Raw genomic sequence first — 13,022 nt, 5'->3', positions numbered from 1 at the left:
CATCTTTTTTTTTTTTTTTTTAATTAAGCTGCTTGTTTGTGTTTTATTTTCTTAAAGCTCTGCTCTTACTCACCAGTGGTTAAAAAATATTAACTTTTAGATATTTGTCTTCTAACACATATTTCTGTTTTGAAGGGCATGTAAGCAGTGCAGGGTCAAGGCTGTGTGCTGTCCCAGGTTTTTGTTGTTAAATATGGAAGTGTGGCCTCATTGCCACATCGAGGGACAAAAGGCAGGCCTAGAGCCTGTGAGTCCTAGGCCTGGTTTGGTCTCAGCTCAGCCAGGGGTCCTTAGCCAGCTCTCTAAAAAGAAGGTCAGACTCCATGACCTCTGAGATTATGCTGGCTCTGACTTCTCTAACCTCAGAATTGTACTCTGGGGTTAGAAGCATCCGAGTCCTTCAGGCCCTTCAGTCAGAAATGTCCCAAGAAGGGGAAGCAAGTAAAAATGTTTCCTAGCCCTGGTTTTAGGGTTTGCCTCAGGGTGGATTTCCTTTAGGGTCAGACCACAGGGATCCCCAGAACCCTGAATAGCAACACCCAGATGTCAGCTGTTCCCTGAGGAAGACCTGGGGTGGGGTGTGTCATAGCAGACCTGGCCATGACCTGGCCCAGGCCCCTGGAACCGGAAAGCTGTCCCCACTTTCCAGCCTTGCTCCAATTCCTCTGCCTCTGCCTCTGCCACCTCCCCTCCAAATTGGCAGAGATGGATTTTGGGTGACTGGGCGATGGCAGTTAAGGAGGCTCATGTTCTCCTGGGCTGCTGCCGTGTCTGAGGAACTGTGCCCTGGGCTAAGAAGAGAGGCCACCAACTGGCTGGCCAGCCTAGTTTTCTGAACCCCTCCCCACCGCCCAGCTTCTATGGATGAGTCTGGTTGACTTGCCATCCCCTTTCCCCACTCACCACCTGCCTCTCCCCAACCTGGGCTGGACCCCCTCCTCTCTGCTTATATACCCGTAAACCCAGGGTTCTAGCTCGCAAAGTTTTGAGCTCTGCTGCCCCAGCTCAGATCCCACAGAGAAACAGGCAGTCTCCCAGACCTCTCAGGAGGGGCCATGTGCCCTTGGGCCCCAGGACTGGACCCAGTAATGCCAGTGGACAGAGACCAGATAGGGGAGGACAGGGGTGAGGGAGGGGCTCAGCTCCTCACCTTGCCCACTGCAAGCAAAGCAGCCGGTGAGGTCTGGAGAGGGACACCCGGGGATAGGGCCTCACCGACCCTGGTACTAAACACTTATTGGCTTGGCTTTTCTAGTGTGTCTGCTTTCTCCTCCCCGCAGCTTGACCATACCTCCACCCTTGACCCCTACCCATGATGCTTTGAGTGTCTGTTTCGGTCTCTTGCATTTGCTCTCACGCTGCACTCTGGACGCAAAGCGAAGGCTGGGAGTAGGGCAGACGGCGCAGCGGGTCACTGAGCTTGGGTCCGAGCCTGGCTCGTTGCTCCGTAGGTAGGCAAAACCCTTTTCTTTCTGTCCTCTGTACACCTCCCCTCCTCGGGGTCTGCCCCCACCGGGTCTGGCAGCAGCAGATTCCTTGGCGTTTATTGGGTTTTGGGAAACCAAACCAAGTTATTAACCCCTTGCCCTGAGCCAAGATTTTTTTTTTTATACATATGTATATGTATGTATACAAAGTTCTCTGCAAATTTACTTATTGGGATTTTTCTCCCCTTTTGCCCTTGGCAAGCTCTGTTGCCTCAGGTGTGGACGATTCCAGAAAGGCTTTCTTGGCCCACAGACCCCCATTGCTCCTCTGCCCCCATGGACCTTGACCCAAGCAGACCTGCCTTCGTGGGAGGCTGCCAGCCACATTCATCAGGCAGGCGGGGAACCGGGACCACAGGAGTCCGCAGGACCACAAGATGATCCATGTCCCTTTTGTAGAAAGCACCTTTTCTGGGCTTCTGCCTTCTAGATGTTCCTCCACTTCAAAGTGCTGGGACTGGCCTGCTCCTGGCTTTCTGGGATCTGATAGGGCCTCGGAGGGCTCTCAGAAACCCAGAGCCAGCCCTCCTGCCCTCCTGCACCCACGCTGCTGGCCCGAGAGCCTTCTGGAAGGAAGATTTCTGGAGTTACAGAGTCCACACCTGAGTGGCCAGGGCAGTGTGTTTTTAGAAGGGAAATCTCCTGGTCCCTTGCCCAGCCCCATGTCCCCATCCCAGCCAGCCACCCATGTGCCACCCTGCCCAAATTGACCAACCCCAAGGAGACCTGATGTGGGGGACCCAGGTGCTGTCGAAAGTCTGCCTACACTTAGCCTGCTTTGCCGCTGTGGCCCACTGGGGCGGAGACAGAACCATGTGACGTCGCAATGTGAATGATCGCAAGTGTGCACTGCCTGCCTGCCCCTGCCTGCCCCGCTGGCCTCCCTAGCCTGCTGCATCCATCGCTCTGGAGCCAGTCTCCCACTCACACCCTCTTAACAAACCTGCCCTCTCTGCCTTCTCCCTCGCTCCACCCCTGTGGACTCCTCCAGCTCCTCACCATCTCCCTCTCCCAGGCTGGAAAATCCCAGCAGAAATCCAGACTCCTTCTGATAAATGGATAGATGGAATCTGTGCTCCTGGGACTGCTGGTTTTGGCCACTAGTTGTACTTAACCAAGTGGTGGCTTGGGACGTTGGCAGGAGAACGTGGACTTGGCCATATGTCTTCCCCCATGCAACCCCTGAGCCAGTTCTGGCTGGGCAGTGCTGCCTTCCATCCTGCCTAGGCCCTGCCCTTGGCCAGCAGCTCCCAGTGCTCTGGCCTTTTGAGGCAGATGAATCCTTGCTGCGTGTGCCCCTCTGCAGCTCCTTGGCTATGGTGAGTCAGGTGTCAGGTGCCTCCTCTCCACCCTTTTGGGTCTGCAGGGCCATCTCCCTGGGAAGGTCAGAAGCAACTCTGTGCCACAAGACAGTTTTTTTGGTGGAGGGTTTGGTTCTTAGGCAGGTGGCATCATCATTTCCTGCCAGCTTTGCCACCCAGCCTGCCAGTGTTCTGATACCCAAGCTGGCCTTGAGGGACTGGTGGCTCTCAGGCTATCAGGACCAGTGGCTGGGAAGAAGCATGTCCTTATTCTTCTGCCAGAGAGACAGGTTTAGTCAGCCAGCCAGCCCCACTGCTGCCTGAGCACCTGGCCCCTGGGAACCTTGGTCTTCAGATGCAGAATGGGTCACCTCACCTGCCCCAAGTGCTTCCTGTGAGTCGAGAGCCGTGGCCCACTGTAGCTTCTGCTGCAGTGGGGACAGCATGATTCCTCTGGAGGCCCTGATTCTTTTGATCCTCCTACATGGGATCCTGAATCTGTATCCTGTCTTCTCTCCTACTACGTGGGATCTTCCCCTTAGCAGGGCTGCGGGGCAGGAAGGTTATCTGGTGCCACAGATAAGAAAACAGGGACTCGGGGGAGACTTGGCACCCAGGCCCCTAAGCATGGGGGTGCTGCTGAGAGTCAACTTTGGACTAGAGCCCTATTGGAGGCTTGAAGTATGGGGGCCCCAAGCCCCTTAAAAGAGACCATACTTCACCTTCTTCTGTCACCGGCCCGCAGTCTTCCAGCAGTTTGCCACTAGTCCTTGCCTGGACCCCTCAGCCTGAGCTCCATTTCTCCCTCTTCTTTCCACCTCCTTTTTCTTCTCTCCTGCCTCCTTCCTCAGCCTCCATGTCTATGTCGGGGCGTGTGTGCGTGTGTGAGATGTGGTGAGCGCTGTCTCCAGTCCTTGTCTGTGTGTCTGTCCCCTGCCCACAGCACAGGTGCATGTCCGTGCTCCCCTCTCAGAAGCCCACCCTGACACCCAGAGCCGCTGGGATGCCCAGGATGCCCATGTGCTGGGCTCTGATTGATGGAGGCCTTGGGCCATGGGTGGGTCTGTGGGCTGGTTCTGGATCCTCCCCCAGAGGCCCCCTGGTGAGGATGGTGGGGAGGCTGGAGCCTAGTGGCTGCTCCAGCCCCAGGGGTTGGGGGTGGTGGGGGGCGGCATGTGCCTAGGCCAGGGCCCTGACTTGCCCCCTGTTTTCTGCACGCCAGATGAGAGCTCCGAGGAGGAGGACGAGGAGGAGGAGCTGGAGGAGGAGGAGGCTGGTGGTGGCTATAGGCTGGGCACCCGAGAGCGGGCCCTGTCGCCAGGCCTGGAGGAGAGTGGTCTGGGCCTGCTGGCCCGGTTTGCAGCCAGTGCCCTCCCCAGCCCCACGGTGGGGCCATCTCTGTCGGTGGTGCAGTTGGAGGCCAAACAGAAGGCCCGGAAGAAAGAGGAGCGACAGGGCCTGATGGGTGAGTGTGGGCAGGCATGCCACCAGGCGGTGGGTGCCTTGGGCCTGATCCCACAGATGAAACTTAGAGCTGGGTAGGAGCAGAGCTGGGAGTGGGTGAAGCATCTGCCCTGTGGGCCAGCCCTGAGTGGTGCCAGTGCTGGTGTTGGTGTCATGGACCCTGGCCTGCTGTCCTCTTGGGGGGTTTATGGCCACCCAAAGATAGCATCCTTTACTCTCATGCTCTAAGCAAACATGGCCCTATGTCCAGTATCCTGGAGGCTATAGGAGCCTAAGGGAGGCCTTTGACCTTCTTAGGGACAAGAAGCCACTCCAAATTAGAATATCAGCTGGCCTGTGAGGTACATGGGAGCTGGCTGAGAAGGAGGTTCAGGGAGAAGCAGCAGCCTAAGTATAGTGAGGAGGAAAGGGATGCCATGCTTGGGCACTGGAGGGGTGCTCTCGGTGAGTTTGAGGCAGAGGGCTAGGCCTCGCAGTGCTGGGGCTGGGCCTAAAGAAGTGCAGGGGGCTTGGCAGGCTCTGTACTCTGTTGTCATTGATCTTGAGGCTTCTCTGTGAGATCAGGCTCTCCTTCTTACTGCCCCAATGGGCTAACTGAGGCCACAACACGAACACTTGGGCAGGAGACTTGGGCTCATCCTGGTCTCACTTCCTTCCTGTCTGATCATGTTCTTGTATCAGGGTCATGTGTCCCTGGTGATTCCCCAGTCTCCTTTTTTCTCAGCCTTAAGAGGGGGCATGGGATCCTCCTGGTAGGTGCTGGGACAGGGAAATGGGCACCATGAGGCAGAGGGCTAGGCCTCTGCTTTCTGCAGGCCTCCTCTGCATGACCCCTTTCCCCAGGGGAAAGCCTGCTGCTTTCTGCAGGCCTCCTCTGAATGACCCCTTTCCCCAGCTTAGGGACAGAGCCTCACTTTCAGCCTGCAGTGCCTCCTGAGGCCCCATTTCTGGCCATGCCAGGCTCCAGGCCCTGACCCTGCCTTCTGGCTCCTTCGTTTCGCTTCCTCTTATCCCCTGCCTACCATTATTCCCTGGGCTTCAGACTTGACTTTCCTGCAGGGTGCCATCAGCGCCCTCAGGCTTGCTCCTGTCAGGATGCGCCTTGCAGAAGCAGCTGAAGGACTTTTCCCCAGAGCCCAAACTTGAACAGGATTCTTTTCTCAGAATTTATTCCATGTTGCCTCTTGGTGGGATTCCACCTGTTCCTCCACCAGCCTCCTGCCACACCCCCACCCCAAAACTTCAGGTTACTGGCTCTAGTGCCTTCAGCTTTTGTACTTGCTTTTGCTGAAGGAGCAGACATCCATTCCGTCCAAATTGCCCAGTGGGTTGACCCAGGGTTCGAATTGTTCCCTTCTTATACTTTTCACGTCTGAAGGGTCTGGAGTGATGTTTCCTTTTTAATTTCTGATATAATTTCTGCCTTCTTTTTCTCGCCTTCCTCATCATTCTGGCTAGAAATTACCCACTTCAATAATTTCTGCTGTTATTTCCTCTCTTCTGTTTTCTTTGGGTATAATTTGCACCTGCTTTTCTTAGGGTAGAAGCTTAGGTTGCTGCTTTGGGATCTTATTCTTTTCCAATACAGACATTGAAAGCTCTATAAACTTCTATTAATGCTGCTGTAGTTGCACCTCACATGTTTTGATATGGTTATTGTATTTTTATCATTCAGGATATTTTCTAGCTTCTCTTTTGATTTCTGCTTTGACCCAATGATTATTTAGGAAGGTATTTGTTTTCCAAATATTTGAGAAAAGTTGTCTGGTTATCTGATTGTTGTTGATTTCTAATAAAACTCCATCGTGGATTGAGAGCATAGCTATACTATCATTTCAATCTTTTATTTTACTTAAGTAATTTATTTTTGTGGTGCTGGGATTGAACCCAGGGCCTTGTGCATGTGAGGCAAGCACTCTACCAACTGAGCTGTATCCCCAGCCCTCAACCTTCTAATTTTTACAAAATTAAAAAATATCTGGCATTTTCCCAGTAGGTGCACACTTAATATATGTTTTCTGATGTTGTTACGTACATTATTCCACAAATATCACCCACATCAGTGTGATCAGTAGAGTTCATATTTGCAGTTTGTTTCTTGTCTAGTTCTCTCAGTTGCTTAGAGATAGGTAAAATCTCCAACTGTGATTGCACAATCTTCTCTTTCTCCTTTTAATTCTGTCATTTTTTTGCTTCATGTACCTGCAGCTCTATTATTGGGTGGAAACATGATTATGATTGTTGTTTTCCTCTTGACTTTGTTATTACAGAAGTGTTCCTTTCTACCTCTAGTAACATTTTGTTTTGAAATTCATTTTGTCTGGTATCACATAATCACTCCAACTTTCTTATGCTGACTATTTGCTTTGTATCTCTTTTCCCATCCATTTACTCTCATTTTGTCTATATCTGATATAAGTCTCCTGTAGATGCCATTTAGTTGTTTTTTTTCAACCTTTAATTTTTGTTGCGCGCGCACGCACGCACGCACGCACATGTGTGTGTGTTTGTTTGTTACTGGGGATTGAGCCCAGGAGTGCTGAGCTATACCTTCTGCCCTTTTTAGAGACAGGGTCTCACTCACTAAGTTGCCCAGACCGGCCTCCAACTTTGAGTCTTTCTGCTTTAGTCTCCTGAATAGTTGAGATTATAGGCATGTGCCTGGCTTGTTTTTGTTTTTTTCAGTGTTGAATCTATAATATTTAATGTAATTATTAATATGGTTGGATTTGAATCTACTTTAAAAAAAGAAGTAGTATTGATATAGTTTATATAGCATAAGATACACCTTCAAATGTGTGATAATTCAGTGGTTTTTATTGTATTCACAGACTGGTGCAACCAGTCACCACTACTTTAGATCATTCTCATCAGTCCCAAATGAAACGCAAAACCCAATTGCACTCTCCCACCAAATTCCCACCAAATTCCAGCCCTAAGCACAACTTCTTTCTGTCTTTAGAGATTTACCTGTTCTTAATATGTCACATAAATAAAATCCTATAACACGTGGCCTTTGCATTCATTCACTTTGCATAGTGGTTTCCAGGTTCATCTGTGTTGTAGCATTATCAGTATTCCACTTCTTTTTATGGATGAATTCCAGTCCATTTTATATAGTTGTACCACATCTTCCCTGCTCCTCAGTTGAGGGACATTTAGGTAGTTTCCAGTTTTTGAATTTTATGGATAATGGGTCTATGAATATGTGTGTACAGGACATATATTTTCAGTTCTCTAGCAGTGGAATTCTGGGTCATTTGGTATCTTCATGTAACCTTTTAAGGAGTTGCCCAACTCTTTTTCCAAAGTTGCCTTCCGCTAGCAGTGTACGAGCTTCCAGTTTCTCTACACCCTCAGCAATACTTGCTATTATCTTTCTTTTTTATTACAACCACCTTAGTGTGTGTGAAGGTATGGTATCTCATTTTGGTTTTTTGTTTGTTTGTTTGTTTTGTGCTGGGAATGGAACCCAGGGTCTCATACATGCTAGACAAGCATTCTATCACTGAGCTCTTTATTTTGATTTGCATTTCTCTCATAACTAATGACGTTGAGCATATTTTTAGTGGCCAGTTCTGAAACTTCTTTTGGGAAATATCTCATTTAAATCCTTTAGTCATTTAAAAAATGACTTGTGTTTTTGTATTGTTGAATTTTTAAAAAATATATTCTGGTTACAGCTCTCTTATCACATAAATGATTTACAAGTATTTTCTTCCTTTCTTTTGAGTGGTTTATTCACTTTTTTGATAGTGTTATTCAAAAACCAAAATTTTTAATTTTGATGAATCCAGTTTATCTGATTCTTTTCTTGTCACTTGTGTTTCTGGTGTCCTATGTAAGAAAGTATTGCATAATCCAGGGTCATAAATATGTATTCCTGGTTTCTCTTAAGACTGCTATAGTTTTGCTCTTTTATTTATGTCTATGATCCATTTTTAGTGAATTTCCTTATGTGGAATGGTGTGGGGGACTTTTGCATGTGGATATCCCATTGTCATTTTGTGTGTTATTATTATGTGTTGAAAAGTCTATTCTTTCGTTGGTTTTGCTGCTTTTGTTGAAAATCAATTGAACGTAAGTGTGAGGGATTATTTCTAGGCCTTGAGTTTTATTCCAGTGATTTACTCTTCCACTCTTATGTCAATACCACACTGTCTTGATGACTACAGCTTGTGTAATTGTTGAAACTGGGAAGTGAGGGTTCCCTATCTTTGCATCCCCCTCCTTTTAAAGTTTTCTTGGAGCTTCTGAGTCCCTTATACTTCCATATGACTTTTAGAATCAGATTAATATTTTCGGCAAAAAAAGCCTACTGGGATTCTGATGGGAATTGTATTGAAGTTGTAGACCAGTTTGGGAAATATCGTTATCTTCACAATATAAATCTTTGATCCATGAACATGGGATGTTTTCCCCTTTATTTAGATCTTCTTAAATTCATTTAGCAATGTGCTGTGATCCCCAGTGTATGAGTTTCACATCTCTTTTGTTAAATGTGTTCACGTTTACCCTTTCTGATGCTATTGCAAGTGGAATTATTTTCTTTTCATTTATGGAGTGCTTGTTGCTAGTCTGTAGAAATACAATTGATTTATTTTATGTTGATCTTGTGTACTCTGCAAACTTGATGAACTCATTTATTAGTTCTAGTGGATTTTTGTAGACTCCTTAGGATTTTGTGTATACTAGAATCCTGTCTTTTGCAAACGGACATAGTTTGACCTCTCCCTTTATGCTTTGTGTGCCTTCATTTATTTTTCTTGCCTGATTCACCTGCCAAGAGCCTCTCCAGTAGAAAACTGAATAGAAGTGATGAGAGAAGACATCTTTGTCTTATTTTTGACTGTAGGGAGAAAGCTTTCAGTCTTTTACCATTAAGTATGGTATTAACTCTGAATCTTTTTTTCCATATGAATTTGGAAAAATTCCTTTGTCAGGTTAAGGAAGAAACTTCTATTTCTAGTTTGCTAGTGATTTTATAATGAAAGGATATTAAGTATTGGCAGATGCCTTTTCTAGGTGTACATATAGTTTTTGTTCTTTATTCTATTAATAATGGGTATTGAATTGCTTGATTTTTTTTGGCGGGGGGAGTATGTTGAACCAACCTTGCATTGCATTTCTGGGAGAAATCCCCTTGGTCATGATATAGTCTTTGTTGTTGTTGTTCTTTTTAGATATACATGACAGTAGAAAGTATTTCGACATATTATACTTACATGGAATACAACTTATTCTAATTAGAATCCCATTCTTGGGGTTGTACATGATGTGGAGTTTCACTGGTTCTGAAGTCTTTTTTTTTAAATATTTATTCTTTAGTTGTGCATAATACCTTTATTTTATTTATTTTTATGTGGTGCTGAGGATTGAACCCAGGGCCTTGCATGTGCTAGGTGAGCCGTCTACCGCTGAGCCACAACTCCAGCCCTGTAGTCTTTTTTAATATATTCTTAAATATTTGGGAAATTTTGTTATCACAGGTTTATAAGTGTTCTTTCTAAAGGATTGACCCTTATATCTGTTTTTGTCTCTAATAACATTTTTTTTCTTCAAAAGTTTATTTACATTAGTGCAGGCACTCTAGTTCTCTTTTGATTACTATTTGCATGATATATTTTTTCATCCCCTGACTTTTAATTTGTATCTTATCCTTTTGTCTATTTTGTTGTTGTTATTCTATTTTGCTGCTTTTTTCTTTTTGTTGGTACTAGGAATTGAACCCACCTATTGAGCTACATCCCCAGCCCTTTATATTTCGTCTTAAGGTAGGATACTGCTAAATTACCCACAGTGGACTTAAACTTGATATATTCCTCCTTCAGCCTCTTCAGTAGCTGGGATTACAGGCGCGTGTCACTATGCTACCATGCTTTGCTTGTACCTATGTTTTTCTGTTTGTTTAATATGTTTAGGATTCCATTTTAGTTTTCCTATTAGGTTTTTTGGTATCTTTGTGGATTTCTTTTTTTGTGCTACTGAAGATTAAACTCAAGAGTGCTCTACCACTGAGTCATAGCCCCAGACCCTATTATTTTAAGGCGGGGTCTCCCTAAGGCTGGCCTTGAATTTGTGATTTTCCTGCCTCCACTTCCTGAGGAGCAGGCATTATAGGTGTGTGCCACCATGCCTGGTTTGAATTTTAAAATAGAAAATAGAACAATGTATATTCCAAATTATTCACTTTACAGCTGATAATAGTCCATTTTTAGTTGATAATGTGTTATTTCATATAAAATACAGAAAACTTACAACCTCATAGATCCGTATCACTCTCCATCTTTTAAATTATACATGTTACATGTGGTACATGTACATGTCATCAACCCCAGAAAAGAATGTTATTAATTAAGTGGTAAACACTTATGGCTTATAAATTTAGAGGAGAAAAAATGTTAAAGTCATCCTTTTGCATTTATTCAGGTATTTACAGTTTCTGTGCTTTTTCATTCTTTTCTGAAGATTAGAGTTTCTACGTAGCATCAGCCTGAGGAGGTTCATTTGGCATTTTTGTACGGTAGGTGTGCTGGTGGTGAATTTTCTTAGTGTTCTTTTTTTCTGAAAATATTCCCATTTTCACTTTCATTCTTGAGTGATATTTACCCTGCGGGTAGAATTTTGTGTTTACAATTTTTCTTTTAGCACTTTAAAGGTGAATCCACTTAAACTCTCCTCTGGCTTCTAGTTTCTGACGAAAAGTTACCCATCAATCTGATTGTTCTGTAAGGGATAAGTCATGTGTGAGTCAGCTTTCGGTTATTATAACAAATACCTGAGATAATCAACTTAAAAAAGAGGAAAGGTTTATTTTGGTTCACAGTTTTGCAGTTTCAGTCCATGACAGATTGGTCGCCTTGTTTTGGGCCTGTGGCAGCACAGTATGCGCAGTACATCATAGCGGGAGTGCACAGAAGAGGAGGACATTCATCTCCTGGCGGGAAAGAAGAGAGGGTGTGGGGAAGAGACTGGAATCCCCCAATCCTCTTTGAGGCCATGCCCCCAATGACCTAAGACCTCCAACCAGGCTCCAGCTCCTGAGTGTCCCACCACCTCTTAGTAGGCATGCTAGAGGGCAAGCTTCTAAACCCTGGGGGACATTCCAGATCCAGACTCTGGCAGGGTGGGTTTCGCTTGCCACTCTCTAGGTTGTCTTTGACTGTCAACCCTGGCTGGGATGCACCTCAGTGGACTTCTTGCATTGACACTCTTTGTCAGTCATTTAATGTCTTAAGTCTGCAAATATCTGTTGCCACCAGCTATTAACACTCAAGATTTTTTTCCTTGCCATCAAAGAGACCTCAGATTCTGTTGCTTTGTTTTAATCATATCCATTCAGGTCTTAGGTCCCTTCAGTGAATCTCTTATTTCCAAAATTGTCAATTTCAGTTCTGCAGTTTCCATGTAGTTCTTTTCAGTTGTATGTTTGTCTGCTTGCCCTTTTTGTCCCTGGTAAAATTTCCAGACATTGAAAATGAATTTTGATTTACTCATTTGAGATAGGTGTGGCATCCTTAATAGAATCTTCATCTGCTCCAGCATCAACTTCATCTTGGGGTAATGCAGTTGGTTTTCTTTACTTGCTTGAATGTTGTGCGTCTTCTTGGTTCTTGTCTGTCAGGTGATTTGGGTTGTGTGCTGTACATTGTGGAGGTGAGGTTGTGCAGGGTCAGAGTGGCCTTGTTTTGCTTCACTGAGGGATATTTCCTTTCCATGGCAGGTGTTGCCCTGGTGGGACTTGAGCTCAGTTTTTGTTTCCCACTATGGGCTCTCTTCAGATAGGGCGGCATTGGGCCTGTTCTGTGTGGGGGTGACTTGGGGCTACTTAGAGCTACTTAGAGGTATGAATGGGCAGATGGAGGTCATTGATCCCCCTTTCTCCTCTCTTCTGTGTGGTGAGTTCCTAGGATTCTCTTCCCTGCTTTCTGAGATCAGAAGGACTCACTGCTTCCCCATGCATGCTGGGCCCTCCCTACTGTGTGCACCAGGAAGACTGTGCCCAGAACCAGGTAGAAGTGCAGGGATGAGGTCTCATTGCTGTAGCTCCAGTTCCTTGCTTCCCAGCCAGCCTCTCTTTGCAACTCCATCCACTCTCCACACTTGCTTCTTACACAACACACCTGCAGTGCGCCTCATGCCTCCAGGTGTTCTAGTGGTTTTCCAGGGACCTGTCATTGGACCGGACCCACCTGAGCACCCCAGTCACATTGTTATGTCTAAAAGCATAACTCTCAAGCCTGAGTTTTACAGCCTGGACTGCCATTAACCATGAAAATCCCTAGCTTCCTCCTCATTCAAAACTGTTGACAAACATTCCATTAACAAATGATGAGTTAAAACTAATGGCATCATTAAATTCTGCAAGTGACTCCCAGTGGGTGACCCCTGTCTGTCCCTGCTGTGGCTGCCTCTTTTGGGGCCGGTTCTACCCCTTCCCACAAATCCTTGTGGACAGGCCCCCAGCTGTGGCATGTGGGATTGATAGGGTTGATAGGCAGGGTTGATTGAGCCCTGGTCTTGGCTCCTGTGCTTCTGGTGGTGGTGGCTGTCTCAAACGTCTCATCTCTGGGCTCCAGCTCCCTTTTCAATCCCTGTCCTAGGGGGAAGTGCCTGGAACCCCTCACTTGCGTGCTTTGCCTGTGTGCTGGGCCTCAGGAGAATTCCCAGCCACCTCTGGGCGGTGAAGCAGGCAGGGTGGGCTGAAAGGTGGACAGAAATGCTGTGCTGTGGTGGTGCCATATGAGGGAGCTGTGGATAGACAGGATGC

At 46.4% G+C, this 13,022-nt stretch overlaps 1 protein-coding gene across 8 annotated transcripts in view; it reads left to right on the top strand.

Annotated features, from left to right (window-relative positions):
* Positions 1 to 13,022, top strand: part of Tnrc18 (trinucleotide repeat containing 18) — a 91,253-nt gene that overhangs the window by 57,808 nt on the left and 20,423 nt on the right. For all 8 annotated transcript variants that reach the window (XM_076840692.1, XM_076840698.1, XM_076840697.1 and 5 more), the window contains one exon: positions 4,011 to 4,253. In XM_076840692.1, coding sequence (XP_076696807.1) covers positions 4,011 to 4,253 — 243 coding nt within the window. The remainder of the gene's footprint in view (positions 1 to 4,010; positions 4,254 to 13,022) is intronic.

Source organism: Callospermophilus lateralis, chromosome 19 (assembly GCF_048772815.1).
Source record: "Callospermophilus lateralis isolate mCalLat2 chromosome 19, mCalLat2.hap1, whole genome shotgun sequence".
Classification (NCBI taxonomy): Eukaryota; Metazoa; Chordata; class Mammalia; order Rodentia; family Sciuridae; genus Callospermophilus; species Callospermophilus lateralis.
Note: the sequence above shows the minus strand (reverse complement) of the source record. Positions and strands in the feature narration are given on the sequence as shown.